The sequence below is a fragment of the Aquila chrysaetos genome, chromosome 19 (assembly GCF_900496995.4).
Source record: "Aquila chrysaetos chrysaetos chromosome 19, bAquChr1.4, whole genome shotgun sequence".
Lineage (NCBI taxonomy): Eukaryota > Metazoa > Chordata > Aves > Accipitriformes > Accipitridae > Aquila > Aquila chrysaetos.
The window spans coordinates 5026531-5043894 of record NC_044022.1 but is presented as its reverse complement, the minus strand read 5'-3'; the positions used below and the strand labels follow the sequence as shown (position 1 = coordinate 5043894).

The window sequence follows — 17364 nt, the reverse complement described above, 5'->3', positions numbered from 1 at the left end:
TGCTGTTGCGTTCCAAAATATATTTAATCATAAATCAAGAATCTCTTATCCACAACACAAACAGTGTTGTTCCTTTTTCTTGCAGTATCTTTGAAGATCTTTAATGTCTACACTGCCAATGGAATCCTGCTACATACATTTTATCCCCCCTGTTGACAGTTGTTCATGAGTGAGCCGTTAAGCTTTTGTGTAGAATTGGAAGTATTGCTGTAAGAAGGGAGTTAAAGGTCTGGATTTTTTCATCTGTGTCCCTGAGAGGATATTCTGGTTTCTGGAAGTAGAAGCAAGTTCCACTTGGAGTTTAAAGAGGTGTTTTAAAATCCATTTGGGAACAGAATCCAAAAGAGCATTCCTAGATCTAGGTATTTTAGTATTCAGAAGGAATGCAGTGCCTAATTAGGACAGTACCTAATAAAGCTGCTGCAGTGAGAACATGAAGATACAGTGGTACTAGATGACAAATACAGAAATAATTTTTTGTGGGTTTACCAAAATCAGATCTTTATTAAAGGAGAATGAGAGACCTATACTTAAATACACCTTTTAAAGGAGCAGGCCACTGAAAGGTTTTTTGTTCGCTTAAGCGGGGCAGGGGTGTGTGTGTGTTATTAAATTCAGGGTTATAACAACTATTTTCTGATGTCATACATGTGCATGTGTCACATATAAACCCTGTGAGGCAGCTAGTATGATGTGGTGTATCAAGAGGAAAAAAAAAGTCTGTGGTTCAAAAGATGTCATCTCTTGTCATATGTGGAGAGCCTGAAGCAGTATTTCTAAGACAGGAACTGTCTTTATTCAGCAGGTTTGAATGACTTGCTTAAACCAGTAAGTGCGCTTAGTGTTCTGTTGTAGATAATTTTAGCAGAAATATTGCTGTAAACCTCTTTTCACAATCCCAAACATCTCTTGTGCTTTTCAGTGTGCTTAAAGCTGCCCCAAACTCCCTATCCATGTAGACAAAAGCTTCTAGCTTCTGTCCTGTAAATTTTACAGTGCTTTTATGTGCATCTCTTGCAAAACATTGCAGCAAATTAAAAACATTGAGATGGCACAGTATGAGACACTTTACTGGTGGTTTTGTTTTTATATTTAAACTTGTTTTATTTAAAGAGTGAAGCTTCTAAAATTGTTTTTCCCTTGAGAGTTGCAGAGATTAGAGGCTTGTGCTATGAAATACAAGCTCTTTCATTTGTATTTTTTGCCTTAGTGAAGTTAAACATAGGACAAATCAAATGTGCAAGCGTAGACCTAAACACTATTTTGTTTTCCATAGCTGTCCTGGTCTTGCTGTGAGCTGATATACTTTATTAAACATCAGAATTGACTGCTATTTTATAATTGACAAATTTCTTGGCAGTTTTGCATAAAGCAAAAGTAAACTGTTGCTATAAAGCAAGGTTAGGGTTCAGTAGGCTTTGTGTTGCTTTAGGCTTAGGCCAGGAGGGCTGAGGGATTACTTTGCCAGGTCTGGGACAAATTAAGGAATGGGCATGGATTTTTAAGAGGATTTTCAGGTCTGCCTTCCTACCAGCCCTGTTCCAGAAAACAGGGAGCCATCCCACAGTCCTACACAGTTACTGGTACCTTACAGCTCCCCGCCTCAGTGTATCTATCTAGTTGGCCTTTCCTGGTGTTAGTTGAAAGATGGATGGTCTTGTATCTGAGCAAAACTACATTAAGACAAGTAACTTAGTACACTTTGTCATCAGTGCAGTGAAGAGCGGACACAGATGAGGAGGCTGGATGTAATTTCTAGGTGGTTTTGTTCAACAATTAGTATACTTTATTACAACCTTGGGTGAGGTCAAGCCATATTCAAAGCAAGGAAGTTGTATTGTTCATTATGTCTGTAAGGAAGCTGATTTTAGGGGTTAGCCAGGCTGGAAAGCAAATGGTATGGCCTGTGCAAGAATTTATGCGGTTAATAAAGTAATGGGAGTCGAACAGGACTGAGGCGAAGAGGTTTTGAGATAAAAAGGAAGGGTGACACTTGTGTGGTGTTGCAGTGGGTTGGGCTGGGGACTGGTCTTCCTGGCCCAGCCCCTTCTCCCTGTTTCTACAAGCCGCCTGGCAAGTAGCAACCCACGGAGGTGAGCCAAGCAAGGTGTGCTGGCAAGTGGAGCTGGGGCAGAGCCAGCCTTGGTCTCACGTGGGACCCAACCTGGGCGAGGGGAGGAAGGCGCTTGCGGATCTGCTGGTCTAATAGGTGCAACACAAGCCCCCACCGTGCTGACTTCTTGCAGACAGCAGTGTTGTCCCTGCTCTGCAATTCCCCACCTCCTCTTGGTGCTGATGTTCTGGGCAGCAACCTTTCCTCTCCCCAAGCGCAGGAGGGAGGGAAAAGCACATCTACCTGCACTGCTGTTTGTTTGTTATGACCACAAAAAAATAGATGATACTGTATTGCTGCTGCTTCTGTTTACATAAACGTTCCTCCACCAGTGATCCCGTTGGCCATTTGTCAAAAAACAAGGCAAGAACTACAACATAGAGTTTAAAAAAACAAACTTCATTATTAGTTTCTGTCAAAATAATTTGCATTTATATACAAATAGAGCAACTATTATAAACTTGGAAGATTTTAATTTAATAATGTGAAGCGCATTAGTACCTGGTTTCCTCAGCTTGCACCGTGCTAGGCACTTTAAAAACACAGTTCATATCCTTCATGTGTTTTGACCTAAACTTACAGCCAGTTCTAAATGCTGCATCTACCAGAAATCGTTTGCAAACAGCAAGTACTTTGTACAGCAAAAATCAAACCATGACAAAGCCATTCCTGAAGGGTACGTGCTTGTTCTCGTCCGGACCGACACAACGCCACTGCAGAACTGGCTTGCTTTGTTGCCACCTTATGAGTGCCAGCAGACGTGTGCATTGAAGAAGGGAAAGCGAAGGCACACACCCCTTCTTCATTTGCTTTACTTTTTCCAGGCAGTTTTGTGCGAAATAGTTAATTTCATAAAGCCTTACATAACTGCATAATGAAGAGGCTAGGAGGACAATGTAATCTTTGTGCTGAAATCCTTTACATCAGTGTTTTCTTAATCTCTCTACAAACACTCATTATGTTGTGGACCCACTGATTATTGTAAAACTCGGCTCGCTTCTCCAACAAGTTGGCAGCAACTTGGGCACCTCAAGGGAGGAGAGTTAAGCGCTTTTATTTACTGGCCAGTGTCTAAACTAGCTGGGAAAAGGTAATGATCTTTAATTGTCAAAATCAGCCTTGGTAGTTCCGGACAGAGGTGTAAGAGCTGGCTATAGTTATTAGCTGTGTAAATGTTCATTCCCCCTGTCCTGGATAAACAGCACTGTTTTCACCAGTGACAGTCTCCTGGGTAGTGTAAACTCTCCTTTACCTTATTTGAACCCTCTTTCAAAATTCTTGGTGATCATGATACATAGCCTGGAAACAATGCTGTCATTCAAACAATAGTATCATGATCTGGTACTAATTTTTTTGGTGGAGTGCCACTGAGAAGCTCTGAAGAGTACTCTGTTCATGTGATGGATATTAACCACTGTAAGCAGAGAATTAATTATACAGCATATACTATGTCCGTCTTCATTTTTAGCCTATGCAGTGTGCATGTGGAGTCAGTTCCCATATTATAGTTGCTTTCCTAGATTTTTCCATCTGTAAATGTCAACCACTTTACATTATTTTGATTTCTCTACCTAATCTGTTTTGGGGAAAGAGAGTCGGGTACAACCTACCTGTACTTTCAGGGATCAGAACAGTATTGGCTGTCAAACTCCCTCTGAAAAAAACACGTGGAAGTGGTCCTTAACATGGTGTTATCTTTACACTTCTGCTGTGCTGTGCATTCCAGAAGCTAATACTCTGGATAATTTCTACTTAAAGATCTCAATCAAAAAGGTGAAGAGTCAATGTAGAAATTGATTTCTGAGTTTGGCAGTCTCACCAGTTTGCACTGTGGCCCTGGGCAAGTCACTTGTCCTCTCTGTTAATTTCTCTCTCTGTGCAACAGGGAGGATAATATCTATTATGGAAGGAGGTTCTTAACAGCATTTGTAAAGTGCTTTGAAGATAAGAAGTGCTGTTCAAGTGCTTATAAATTATGCTGCATTCACTGCAAGATGATCAGATGCATGATTCAGATTTGGTCACCTCATTTCAGTGTTGTTAAAAAAACAATCAAAGATCCACTGAAAAGAAATGCTATTACAGCCTTTCACTAGAAGAAACATTTAAGCTAAGTACAGGCAACTTAACTAGAAAACAAGTATCTATGGGACAAAAAATAGAAGTGTCTATCTGCAGTCCCTAATATATGGAAAACAATAAAAATAAATGTGCAATATGGCCTCTGCAAAATGTAGGCATAGGCATAACTTCACACTCTGCAAGCTGGAAATTTTCTAAGTATGACAGTTCTGTGTGAAAATCCATTTTAAGAACTAAGTCACAGGCAAGGTCCACACATCATACATTAAACTTACTTACACAAACGGTCTCTGCTAACTGCAGAGCAGTAAGTCTACTTAAAGCAGGTGCAAGTACTGCCTCCAGTTTAGTTGCTTTCTGAAAAAACTACCATTTAGTTTAGTAATTTTAGACAGCTTTGGGGTCTTCACCATTAAGACAGGCCTTTTAAGATGTACACAGTGGACCGCATCCTCAGCTGGCATGAGCTCCACTGGCTTCAGCAGAATTGCCAGCACCCTCTGAGTTGATAAGCTTATCTCTGTCGCCCTGCTTAGAATGATACAAGATGTATCACAATACACAGCTGACATTCTCAAACTTGAGAAAGGGTAAGTGTAAAGAGAGTATCATCCTATCTTATTTTTTTCTTCATGCTGAAAGCAGCATTAAAATCTCCACTGCCAGCCTATTTGCATAGTGAAGTATAAGAGCTAGCTTTATTCAAGTGCTAAATAAGAGACTGGATAAAGAGTGCTACCAATTTAGTGCTTATTGCTGCAGGGCCACTTTGAGATTGCATCTGCAACTGTTGTGTTATTTCTATGGTCTCTGTATGACATAATGGTCTCTGCCACTGCATGTCAGGTTAGAAAACCCAAGTAGGTGAATCCTTTGTTCAACTATCAGTGCTCTCTATGCTGGATACTTCTTCAGGTACAAGCAGAGCCAAGTCCTCCCCATTCCAGCTTGTGCACAGAAGCCAGCTGTAAGACACAGATAAGACGGGTATCTTTAGCTGAGATAGTTAAGTATAGCATGCTGATTCAGCACCAACACACACATCCGCTAGCTCTGTTACAGCCATCTTCTGCGGCACAAAGCTGTCGACTGGTCTCAAATAGTAACACTGCATGACACTCTAAAAGGTTTTAGAGAAAGCTTGTTCAAAGGGTGGGATATCCGGGACACTAATGACAGAAGGAAAAGAAAAATGACTTCAAAAAATTTATGGTGATGATGGACTACAGTCCTGATTGTAGGATGGACTAATTGATGGTAAATATCTGTTGCCTTTTGCAGAGGGTAGAGTGCTTTTTTAACAGAAACTTTCTCTGCCATACAGCAGTGAACTAAACTAAAACTGATATTCAATAAACCAGAAGTATTTACTGGGCCTTTGTTAATCTAACTGAATTCCTCACTTTTTTATTACTTTACTGAAAAGTATTCTCCACGCTCAGCACAAGACCTATTTGCTTCAATTCCCTCAGGTCTGCGACCCATCACTACCTTAGTCTTAAGTTATGACTAGTGCAGCTTCTCTGAATAGACTGTGTAAAACACTGTAGTCAGGCATGCACAGACTTGAAATTATGTGAAATGTTATATATCTACAGCATTATCACTGCCTATTTAAAACTTAAAATGCAGCTGATATAGAGATAAAAGGTGACTGAGGTAAAGTCTAAGCATTAGAAAAAAGATAGAAGTCTCCAGCAAGAGTACCACCCTCTTAAGAAAAACAGCTTTCCCCCCAAATATAAATCTTTCTAATAAAAAGTGGTCCTTCTGTCATTTAGATCAATGTTCCAGCACCCTAAAAACCCACAATTTATATTGGAAATAATGTAAAGTAAACTCTGCTTTAGTGAATAGTCACGAGTAATGACCTTTCACTGTCAGTATTACTAGGTGGTCACTAGATATGATTAGATGCAAATGCTACAGATGCATATTTTTTAAACATGTCTAGAGGTTTATTCATATGGGCCTTAAAGTTAGTGCAGATCTTTTACAGATTTTGATGGTACTGGGTCAAAAGGTACCCAAGACCATAGGCTGGGACAGATAATTTTCCATTAAATTCACTGCATGATTGGTCATGTTTACAACCCTCATTAGCATCTAGAAGAGCTCAGACTGCAAAACTAAGCTCATGCCTTTCAAGTGATCTGCTACTTTTGTACTTTGTCAAAGGCTTTCCTCAGGGACACGTGTAAAGGTCTCAAACCAAGGGAAGGCACACAAATGCAGTCAAGGGTACGGTGTATCCCACTACCAGTACATTCAGGGCAGATTTCAGTTCGGGGGAATTAGATGACAAGTTCACAGCATGGGGCGGAGGGGAGGCAGCTGGATCAGGGCCAGAATGGGAAACCTCCAGCAAAGGTGTAGGGGGGTAGGTGTTGAAGAGAGAAGAAATGTGAAACTAGAGCTACTAGAGCACACTATAGAGCTACTAGAGCACACTAGAAAGTACTCAAGTTTGAGAACTACTGCACTAAACCATTCAGCTTCAACTCATGTCAAAACAGAAATTACTGGCAAAGCAGTCAGAAGCACCCTCCTGATCTGTACTTACCATAGCACAGCCAATGGAATTAGACAAAGGCCTGCCGATAGGAGGAAGCTAAAGCCTGAAAACCATGCAACAGTAGCTGCATAGAGAATATTAAAAACTGAAAGTGAAATAGTGCCGGTCACAACTTCTAAACAGGCAATACAAGCAAACACAGCACCTGCCAAAAACAAATGGATCAATTACAAACAAAACAAAATAAAACCAAAACGCCTTCAAAGTACTGAAGTTTTAAAATTTGTTTTGAAAGATCTATCTATCTATCTACAGTTTTTAGCAAGTATGCAATTAACAAGCACGCGAGTATCGTATGTCATTGCTATGGAATTGTCTTTCTGCAAAAGACTCAGTTTTTAAATGAAATAAAACAAAACAAAAACCATTTTGCTGATGAAAACTATTTTTCTTTGCTACTATTCTGTCACTGTACCTATTTTCTTGAATCTGCTTATCACGTGAAGTTCAAACTGTTCATCCTCACTAACCATGTTCTGCACATCTCCATCCTTTACCCCTTCCAATTCTCCTCTCGATTATCACTCTTCCTTTTCTTGTTTCTTCCTTCTCTAATCTTCACTCTTACATGTGGAAAAGGCTCTGATCCAACAAAGACTGCTGGTTCAGCACATAACCATCTCCTTCCCATTTTTGAAAGAAAAGAAACAACATTTTTTGCACTGAACTACCCATTGGGGTGGCAGTCTATCCCATCACTGTCTTGTTGAACACATTTTCCCAAGCCGCGTTCATATTCATGGGACCATAAACAAAATCACAATAGGTAAGCAGAAAAGGATGACAAGAGGCAACCTGATTCCTGCATCAAACTACACAAGTAGCCAAACGCTGAAGAATGCCAAGAAACTGCAAGAACAGAGGTGTATGTTAGCATAGTTAAGTACAGAGAGATCTTTGGTTTAGTGTATAAATAATGTCTTTAAAAAAATAAAGCCAAACAACTCAGGAGAATGCTTCTAGGAAGTATATGCTCCCCAAAATCTAGAAAGTATATGCTCTCCAAAAGCAAAATATGGGATACTAGAGCCACATTTTGGGGCCTGACATGCTTTTTTCTGTGTTCCATAAGGAAAGGACTTTGAGAAGTAGTTATCTTATATCTTTTGGGACATGTTTAAGTAGCCACGGGCACCCGTGAAGCCGTGTACATAGCTCAAGATCCAAGTCTAATTGTTTTCAAGTGCTTTGAAGGTTGACCATCTACTGCTTACCTTTCTAAATTATTAAGTGTGACATTGACTAAATAACAGAAATAAATCTTTCTCTGCATCTCATAATCTTGTGAATGTAGAAGCACTTCTGAAATCACATCTGTATAGAACCTGAGCATTCCTCTGCTTTAAGTTCCCCATGGTTTTTATTTTTAGAGCAGATCTCCTTTGAAGGTTGAAACTTGCAGCAGTTTTTAAACACAATGTTTTTTATATTAAATTCAGAATAAAAAACATTAATATCAATCATGACACAGGGTCATATTATATGGAACTTGAAAGAAAAGCAGTCTTAAAATACCAATACATATCTGTTTGTTTAAAGGTAATCTTGGTGCATCTCTGTTCTGACATATCATATTATTGTATTGTTTAAAAACAAATTCTACTCACCCTGTTCACCAGTGAGAACCACTTTTGACAGCATGGATCGGAGAACAGGAATAGGCATAAAGCAGAGCAAAGATGGCACTCTTACTGTAAAGCAAGGAATCAGTCATGAGACACTGAAGTAATAAAAATCCAGGGTTTTACAAATACATTGCAAATGAATTAGTCATATACTTTTGAATGCTCAGTTCCCCATATAGTAAAAGGCAATAGAAAAGTCAAACTGGAAGTGCTCTGAGACACAATTATCTAAGCACAGAGAAATTAATAAATCCAATATATCTGTATGGCACTAAAACCAAATAATAAGCAAGTAATTCTGTCCTCTGTCCACACACTTCATCTTTTAATTAACGCCTACATCAGTCTGACCAACCTTGTGTATTTTACCTCTCTATGGCCCTTTCAAGATGGTATGTCCACTATCTACCAACTGCTCTCACTACAGATAACATAGCAGTATTTTCATATATGTTGTTGACCATGGAACAACTGATTCAGAACTCACCTAAAAACATGAGCAGGGTGGTTTTAGCAAAGGCAGCCATGACCATTCCTCCAATGTAAGAAAATATCCCGATAAAGACAATATAAATGTCTTTGAGACACTTAGAAAATAAGTAAACTCCTAAAAAACTGGTCAGAGAAACAGAAGTGAATGCAGCTGCTCCATATCCAATGTATACTTCATTCCAGCAGAGTGGCTCATCCAGTTCATACAGTGTAAAAAGCGAACTCCCACCAACCATAGTAAACAAATAAGTCATAAATGTAAAAAGTAACACAATTATCAAAATTCTCTTTTTATAAGGGGCAGTTTTAAAAAGCATGTACACTCCAGAAAATGTTTCTCTAAGAAGTTCTTTACAGGATACTGGTGCCTCGTGCTGGAATTCAGACACGCCTACTGTATCTTCCAGAAAAAATATAATATAGATAATATTAATGACATGAAGCAGAGATGCTGTCACAAATGTCCATGTAAAGCCTATTCCTCTTAGAAAGTAGCCAGATGACAGTCCTGCCAATCCAGATACAACTCCAAAAATCAAATCCACCACAGCTATTCGCGTTGTTTTCTGCTTCTCATCGTGACACACATCTGCTATAAAAGCAAAGCCTCCTCCAAGGAAAGTTGCCATACTCCCAAACAGTCCAGTAACAAATGCAACCGCAAATAGGATAGAGAGGGACAAGGAAAAATACGCTATTACAGTGAGGCAAATATCTGCAATCAAAGCTCCCGTTGATGGTAAAACTAAAGACCTTTTGCGTCCCTGGCGATCCCCATTAGCTACAATGACAAAGGCAACTATAAGGCTGGGAACTGCCCCAGTTAAGTCCAACTGCATATTAAAAATAGAGGCTTTTTCTTGAACTTCCTGTGAAGAGAAAAGAAAAATAATTGTAGATACTATAATACATTGTAAAAAAAAAATATATATAATCTATGATAATAGATTAGTATGCAATATAATGTATAGCACAGGGCATGTTTATAGATTATAAATTCTATTATTATAAAACATGATGATACATTATCATTTTATAAGATCATATGACATTATATTATGCTATAATAAAATACATTACTGTATGTTTATAAGAATGCATTATATTACAGTAATCGCTAATGCAAAGGGATTGCATATTCAAAGACTCGCACTTTTGTAATTTTAACTTTCATATTCCTCAAACATCCCCTGTTACATTTTAAGCCAGAACTTACTTCTTAAAATACAGTCTTACTAGTACTCTTGACAGAGAAGTTTCAATGGAGACAAGAGAACGCTTCTTTTGAACATGCATTTACAAAGAGCTGGTGCTTATACTCCAAGTGTCTCCTTCAGTACAGTGTATGGCAAAAGGACATTGAGCCTATTTTAATCTCTTGGAAATCAGTAGTAAAACAGTCTTCCATTGAGGAACACACCCTATGCTCCCTACTCACAGGAGATCATTTTTCCTCCCAAATAATCCTACTGAGAGGGTTACAAGAAACAATTCACTGACTAGCACACTGTGCAAGTAAACAGATCAGTATTTACTCTGACATCCCAATGTACAATGTTAATAATAATAATAACAACAATAAAAATGTGAAACACAGCATTAAAAATTATACTGACTCACAGATATGTGAACTGATTTCTAAACCAGTGGAAAGCTCTAAGTTAAGAAACTGCCCAAATCAGTGATGTCTCCATACACACATTGCAGCCGGTATTCACATAAGGAGCAGCAGCTAACGCTACGACAATAAACTGTAAACAGCCATTATGGGAAAAATTTCTGAGTTCTTTTTAACAGAAGTATAAAAACCAAACTTAGCTGAAAAACAACACTCAGGTTAATAGAACATGAATGGCTGTGGAAAAAAAGAACTAAAGAAAAGCCAATTAAAAAAAAAGACTATCTTGTTATGAAGCCAGCTGCTAAATGACAGTCAACAAGCTAATTCAGATCTTGCATTTAATATATTGATGCAGGCTAGACAGACAGCAGCCGCGACAGCCCTTTCAAAGACAACCACCTGATCAGACAGGAGAGCAGCAGGGGAAAAGGAAATAACTTCATTCAACCCTTTATAAGATAAACTTTCAGATGCAGAGACTAAAGTCACACTGAAAGTTCTCTTCAAGTTTTCTGAGGTATCACACTGACTTGGGCAGGGGTTGCACTCTTCAATCAGTAGCAGGCACAGCTGTGTAAGTCTTCCCAAGCCATTCTCAGCCTATATTCAAGCCATCTATATTCCACGTTTCAGGTGTTTGTAGCGAACATAATCCCCACTGAGTAGTATCCAAAAGATGAAAAAAACCTAGAATTTCCAGGAATGTACTTTGGGTAATTTTAAAAGCTGCTGAACGCTTTATAAATTCATGTTTATACTTACAGGCAAAGACCATGAGTTTCTAGTTCAATCTCTTCCTTTGTTTACAAGATAGCAAGTTTTATTGCAAGAGGAAAATTCAACTGATCCTGAGGCCCTCAAGGAAAGCCCTCAAGATCCCCAGCACTCTGGAGTTTTTTCTCTCTTCCCTTGTGGTGTCTGACTACCTTAGGATTCCTGATGTCCTGTCCACTGGCCAGCACTGTTGTCACCCTGGAAGGGTCAAAACCATGAAGACTGAACAAACTGAGATGGAAAACTATATTCTGACCTTTAACTCCTCCCCTGCTGACAGAGAGAACTCTATGTAGTTGCAGGCATTGCTTCTTTACTGGGATTATCATGTTCAAAGACATGAGCATCAAAGAAATTCTAATACATTAGAAATAAAACTAAACGTTATTATATATCATCTTAACCCACATTAACCATACAATACAAATATTATTGCCAAACCATAATGAAGTGTAAAACTGAAGGAATAAAACAGCAAAGACTTGGGTTTCATTGTTTTGGAAGTAGTTGCGCAACAGAAAGAACACAGCTACACATCCAGATACCGCAAATAACCATAACCTTGCTGACATAAATGACTCGCTGTCTACTGACAAGAAGACTAAAAGACAGAAGTACAGGAAAACTCCATTTAGAGCGTAAGGCACTCAACTGCCTACTTTATGTTTTTATAAAGTCAAGGGAAAGGAACATAGAAAATGATAGGTCAAACCTTCAGCTGCTTTAAAATCATGTAACTCTATTAAATAATCAATGGAACTACAAAAATTTGAAGAGAAAGGTCTAGTTTTTTAATCTGCAAATTCACTCTACTCTTAAAAAATACTCATGGTGGACACAAAGAGTTCTTAAAATCACAGATTTAAAAATTAGAAGAACGACAATGAAGCAGCAATTCACTTATATAAGGATTAAATTAAGAGAGAAGTGTAGCGCCTGAGGCTGAACAATGTACAGGACATGATAAACGGACGGGCTCATAAAATTAAAAAATATTATTGAGTAGCAAAGGAAAATGCATGGATTGGATAATAAATAACCTGGATAATAAATAATGTTTAATGATTAATAATATAGCTCTTTCTGAGCTAAAAAAAACACCCATTATCCAAGTCAGTGATTGGAATGCTTCAGCTTGTATTCAAATTACCTTTGAACTCATTTCATTATAAAATGACTAATTTCCTTCAAATCATAAGAAATAATTAATCTAAATGCTGCAAAGACTATCTATATTCTACTTTTTTTGCAGGCTCCAAGTGATTTTTGCCTTCAATTTCCTTTTACATTTTGCTTTGAAACAGGTGAGATTAGTATAAAGCTTCTCCATTCTCAGAATGAAAGGACTTAATCAACTATTCAACTAAATCAACTATTAAGGGAGGTGTTCTTCTAAAAGTTAATGCCAAACAGGGCCTGTTGGGAACACTCCTGACAGGAGGGTTTTGGTTGTTTTTTTTTTTTACAATAATTTGTAACAAATTTTGTTACACACATTTACAACATCTGTAAACATAAGTCAGTTAAGATGGTCTTGGAAAACCCAGAACACCTACTTCACATACCCTCAGCAAAGGGCTTGGGACTGAGTTACTGGATCTACCCTTTGGCCCATACACAAGACTATTACTCAGCACAGAGACCGGGTTCCACTGAAATTAATGGGTGTTAGAGCATTTTACATTCTTATACTGTGGTAACAAGTGTGGTATCAGAATGCAAGCAAGACATCCAGACAAGAGGATAATTGTTCAAAAGCTCATGCCCTGCTGGCAATCACTGAAATGGAGGGAATGGAAATTTGGCAGGAAAGGGAAACAAGGAAGTTGTGTTGGCCATTATTCAGCTACTGTCTTGAAGGGTTCATGTTCTCAAATATCAAGCTAATAATACTTTGTAACCTTTATGCCAAAAAACCTGTAATGTGTGAATTCACCACCACATCAGAGACGCTATCTAAACTCCAACTGAAATTAAGCACTCTGCTTCAGTGTTTTGCAAAAAGAAATATGAAGTCTTATATCCTGACTCATAGGTGATCGCAATGTGAAAATTGGGTTGAATTTGCGGGGGGTTCTAGCAAATGCAAAGCGCAGAAATGTTTGTGAAATGTAGGTTTCTTGATGGGCTCTGCGATTAAAACTGTATGAACCATATATGGTTTTCTTAGAGTTGCTCCTTCTATACAACAAAATGCCCCCACACAGCACCAAACGAGGAGCTAATTGTAAAGAAAACATTTTGGGGGAGTGACATACAAGCATTACTCAGACAATAATTGGTTATTATCTCCAAATCAATTCCAATGGGTAGCATACATTACCTTCCTTGGCTGATGGGTTAGCCCAGAAGGCATGCTAGACTACGATTCTATTGACCTTTTTTACTTTCACATTCTTTCTACTAAGACTGGCTTCTGTCACATGAGGAAGAACCTACTCCACAGTAAAAATCCTGAATTATTTCTTCGATCATCTTCAGTGGAAGCACGTACCATTAAAAAATTTATGTTATATACAACAAATGAGGCAGATAAGCGCAGGTGATTAGTCTTGTGCATACACAGCACATCAGAGATGCAAATCTGGGATGTGAGCAAAAATTTTCAAGTGCCACCTTTTCAGCAGCATAGGGGAATGCCAGCTGACTGTTTCCATAACTCCATCTTCCGTGTAATTTACAGTCTGAGTCATCTACTCTTCTGACCCTACAGTGGTTTCATGTTCCACTTGATCCAACCTAACTGCCAGTTGTTGTTGCCAACGATGGTTCTATTGTACCTCTTCTGGAAATGTGTTCCCTCTGGCATCCCCACGTGAGATACAGCAATCCCGTGGCCACAGAGTGTGTCAGAGCAGTGCACTGCTTCAGAAAAAAACAACACTTAAAAAGCAACAAACACAAAAAAAGAGATGAGCATTCTGTTGAATCAGTGCCCCAGTCAAATCCAAACCGTAACCTCCAACTGGGGAATTGCGAGATACAACACGTGGGGGGGAGCAACAGGGGGAGAAGGGAATGGAAAATGGGAGTATGATCATCTCTTCTGCTGGCAGCCCATAGTTAGCTCTGCTTAAGTGTAGCATTAAAACTGCATTAGAAGTGCAACAGAAGAGATTCCAATCAACAACTAAATAGCTACCCAGCATGCTGAACTATGAAAAAGTGATAAAAAATGTAACTGACCACGGGATGCTGTCATCTTGACGTCTTTGTATTTCAGCAAGGCAGACTAGCACTCTGAATGGTAAACCATCAGTTATATTTGACTGTGCAAATTTTTTTCACATTTTAAAATTAGAAAATGTTTTATTTCAACCTCCCCCGTCGTTCATTCTTGTAATTCCTCGGAAATAAATGTATTCTAAACTAGATCCTATTCCTGAAAACTGCAGGACATTTGCTAAAACTCTGCATAGTTACAAAGAACGCCAGAAGTCAGAAAGACAACCGATGGCTCATGACCACACGCACAACCGTCACCGGCACTTCGGCGGTGCCCGCTCTCATCTCAGCCCAACGCCAATCTGGGCCCAACCCTCCAAGACGATTTCTGGCTCCCGCTAAAATATGAATTTATCTCAGCCCCTTCCCGGAGCCAAACCTTTGCCCCTAAAGCACGACAGCGACCTACAGCGCAACACCGGAGCGGTGAGACAGCAGGTTACAGAACTACGGCTCTTCCATACGCAGAAGGTTAAGTAACGTTATGTAAAAGGAGAGACAGCACCTCCTGGCTGCAAGTTTATTTACAATTATCACTTCTTCCCCCCCCCAACGCCCTTACCTTCTGCTTGATGTAAGCCGGGCTACTTTTATTCTGCTCGCAGGCACTGGCGTTGCTGTCGCTGACGAAAGTGGAGTTGTACTCCTCCTCCCACAGCCGCCGGTAGATGAACTGCTGCACCAGCGGGCTGGTCAAGGAAGACGCGAACATGTAGATGAAAATGACGGGCTCCACGCACAAAACCTTCCTCATGTCTGGCCGTGCCCCGCGGACGCTGCCACCTCCCCGCCGCCCGCTCTCCTCCGCGCCGGCCCGGCCCCCGGCGGAGGTCGCGCAATGCCGGCGGTGCGTGGCAGCGGGAGGCGGGACGAGGCGGGCGGCCGCGTCCCTCAGCGGAGGAGTCTCGTCGTCCCGCCCGGCCGTTCGCGTCCCGCCCAGCGCTGAGGGGACGAAGCCGGGCGCCGCCATCTCGCCCCGCTCTCCCTCAGCCCCTCGCGGCCCCGCGGCCTGGCCGGGCCGAGGAGGAGGGAACCGCCGGCTCGGCGGGACGAGGGGACGCGGCCTCCCCCTGCGGCCTGCGGGCAGCCATCGCCCCAGGGCGGGAGAACGGCCTCACCGCCCCCCCCACGGTGTTCGTACCCACAATTTGTGTGGCGTTGCTGCTAGAAATCGGGACAAATCAGCACTTTCCTGATTTTAGGGCAAGAGGAAATGGCCTCAAGTTGAGGCAAGGGAGATTTAGGTTAGATATTAGGAAAAATTTCTTTACTGAGAGGGTTGTCAAACATTGGAATGGGCTACCCAGGGAAGTGGTTGAGTCACCATCCCTGGAGATATCAAAAAGCGAGTGGACAGGGTACTTAAGGACATGGTTTAGTGGGCATGGTTAATGGTTGAACTCGATGATCTTGAAGGTCTTTTCCAACCTAAATGATTCTATGATTCACCCCCGAGCAGCAGCCTGCCAAACGTTGCTATCGCTCGGAGGGTTTGTTTTGGCCGGTTGCGCAAAGAGGATCTTTCCCACCAGCCTCCGGCCTCGTTTAACACGGCACCGGTGCGGTCAGCCTGCCCCGGGGGGGGGCTGGTTTCTGCTCTGTGCTGCCGTGTTTTCGGCTCTCAGCTGACACGATTTAGAGGTTTTGGTATAGCTGCTCCCTTTCCACGTGCCGTTGACTTGTCAGGGTGTGTAAAAGCAACATTTGTTAGCCACCAGCTGCTCCGCGGTTAATGCATCTCATTCCGATCCGAGTCTGACGTAGCTGGTGGCCTGTCTCTCTGTTGGGACAGCTGCTGCAGCACACGCTTCGGTTCGACGAGAGAGCTCACGCTGGTGCAGATCCACGGTTGTGCTGTTCAGGTAGGACCTCTGCCCACCTCGAAGTACGCAGCGGAGGGAGCACGCCCTGGCATCGGAGCTGTAAAACTTCGGGATGTGTTTTCTTGCACAAACTACAGAAGCCATGGCTGCTCGTTGGGTTACGGATGCTGGTTTGTCTCTGCTTTGAGGTAGGGTGCTGCGGGACGGACACCGCAGTACCCCTGCTCTCTTATTTCTCTGCGGTGCGCTGTCATCTTAAGACACTGAGTAATGATTCTGGCTCCTTGCAGGTGTGGTACAAGGAGAGGTGACACAGTTGGGAGTCCCAAAGGACCTCCTTTCAGTCTTAAATACTGCTTTTCAACTACGTATATTGCAAAAAGTCGTATTTGCTAAAAGCACATCAAAACTTCAAAGGTTGCCTGGTGTATTTTTTCTCCTAAGAAGTGTGATTTAATAACTTCATGAATATTCAGTTCCTTCGTAAACTGATTTGAAACTAGATTAACTGTAACATGGGACATATGATCTCAAATAAGGCTTGAATTTGTTTCACTGGCATGTGACATGTCATTCAGTCCCAAATTTAGAGACAACACTGGCCTGTCATGTGTCTCTTAGCATAGGATCAGCCCAATGTAGAAGCTCAGTGGCCTTGATCATTTACTTCAGATGGTGAACTCATTTGGTCTGGCAGATAGGCCTGCTCACAGAGACACGCAGACAGAGATTCAAAAAAAGGGCGCCTCTGGCCTGAGATCAACTGTAGAGAGTATTGTCCTTCTCCTTGACCTACCCAGGTCCAAAGTCTGATTCACCCTGTGACAGTATTTTGTTTGTCACAAGGTAAAGCAAAAACAATCATGTGAGGGTTACACGCGAACGGGCTGCTAGACGAGAGGGGCTGTTCAGGTCACTCAGCCAGCCATTAACATTTATTTGGATGTAGCGAAGAAGGGATTTTAAGCCTGTGGGAGGTTTATGTTCCACAGAAGGGTATTGTCCAGAGCCCCATTAGGTCTATTGCTATGTCC

The 17364-nt window shown here is 41.0% G+C and overlaps 1 protein-coding gene across 3 annotated transcripts; it reads right to left on the bottom strand.

The window, feature by feature from the left end:
* Positions 1–2491: 2491 nt before the first annotated feature.
* On the bottom strand, positions 2492–15492 carry SLC46A3 (solute carrier family 46 member 3). Of its 3 annotated transcripts, XM_030042174.2 has the most exons (5): positions 15070–15492; positions 8883–9756; positions 8378–8461; positions 6759–6915; positions 2492–5160 (listed from the first exon to the last, which is right to left on the bottom strand). In XM_030042174.2, exons 1-5 carry the CDS (start codon positions 15475–15477, stop codon positions 5073–5075), a joined length of 1611 nt encoding a protein of 536 aa, XP_029898034.1. In that variant the 5' UTR covers positions 15478–15492; the 3' UTR covers positions 2492–5072. The 3 variants fall into 3 exon arrangements, with proteins under 3 accessions (XP_029898034.1, XP_040974306.1, XP_040974307.1); XM_041118372.1 differs by lacking the exons at positions 2492–5160; positions 6759–6915 and adding an exon at positions 6952–7397; XM_041118373.1 differs by lacking the exons at positions 2492–5160; positions 6759–6915 and adding an exon at positions 6952–7393.
* Positions 15493–17364: the final 1872 nt, after the last annotated feature.

What these genes read in the sequence shown, in the direction of transcription:
- SLC46A3 (XM_030042174.2), bottom strand. Translation starts at nt 15,477, where the DNA reads ATGGCGGCGCCCGGCTTCGTCCCCTCAGCGCTGGGCGGGACGCGAACG. An exon ending in CACCCTGCTCATGTTTTTAG is followed by an intron (nt 8,462 to 8,882) that starts GTGAGTTCTGAA and finishes CTTGCTTTACAG; the next exon opens with TAAGAGTGCCATCTTTGCTC. An exon ending in GGTTCTCACTGGTGAACAGG is followed by an intron (nt 6,916 to 8,377) that starts GTGAGTAGAATT and finishes TGTTTTTGGCAG; the next exon opens with GTGCTGTGTTTGCTTGTATT.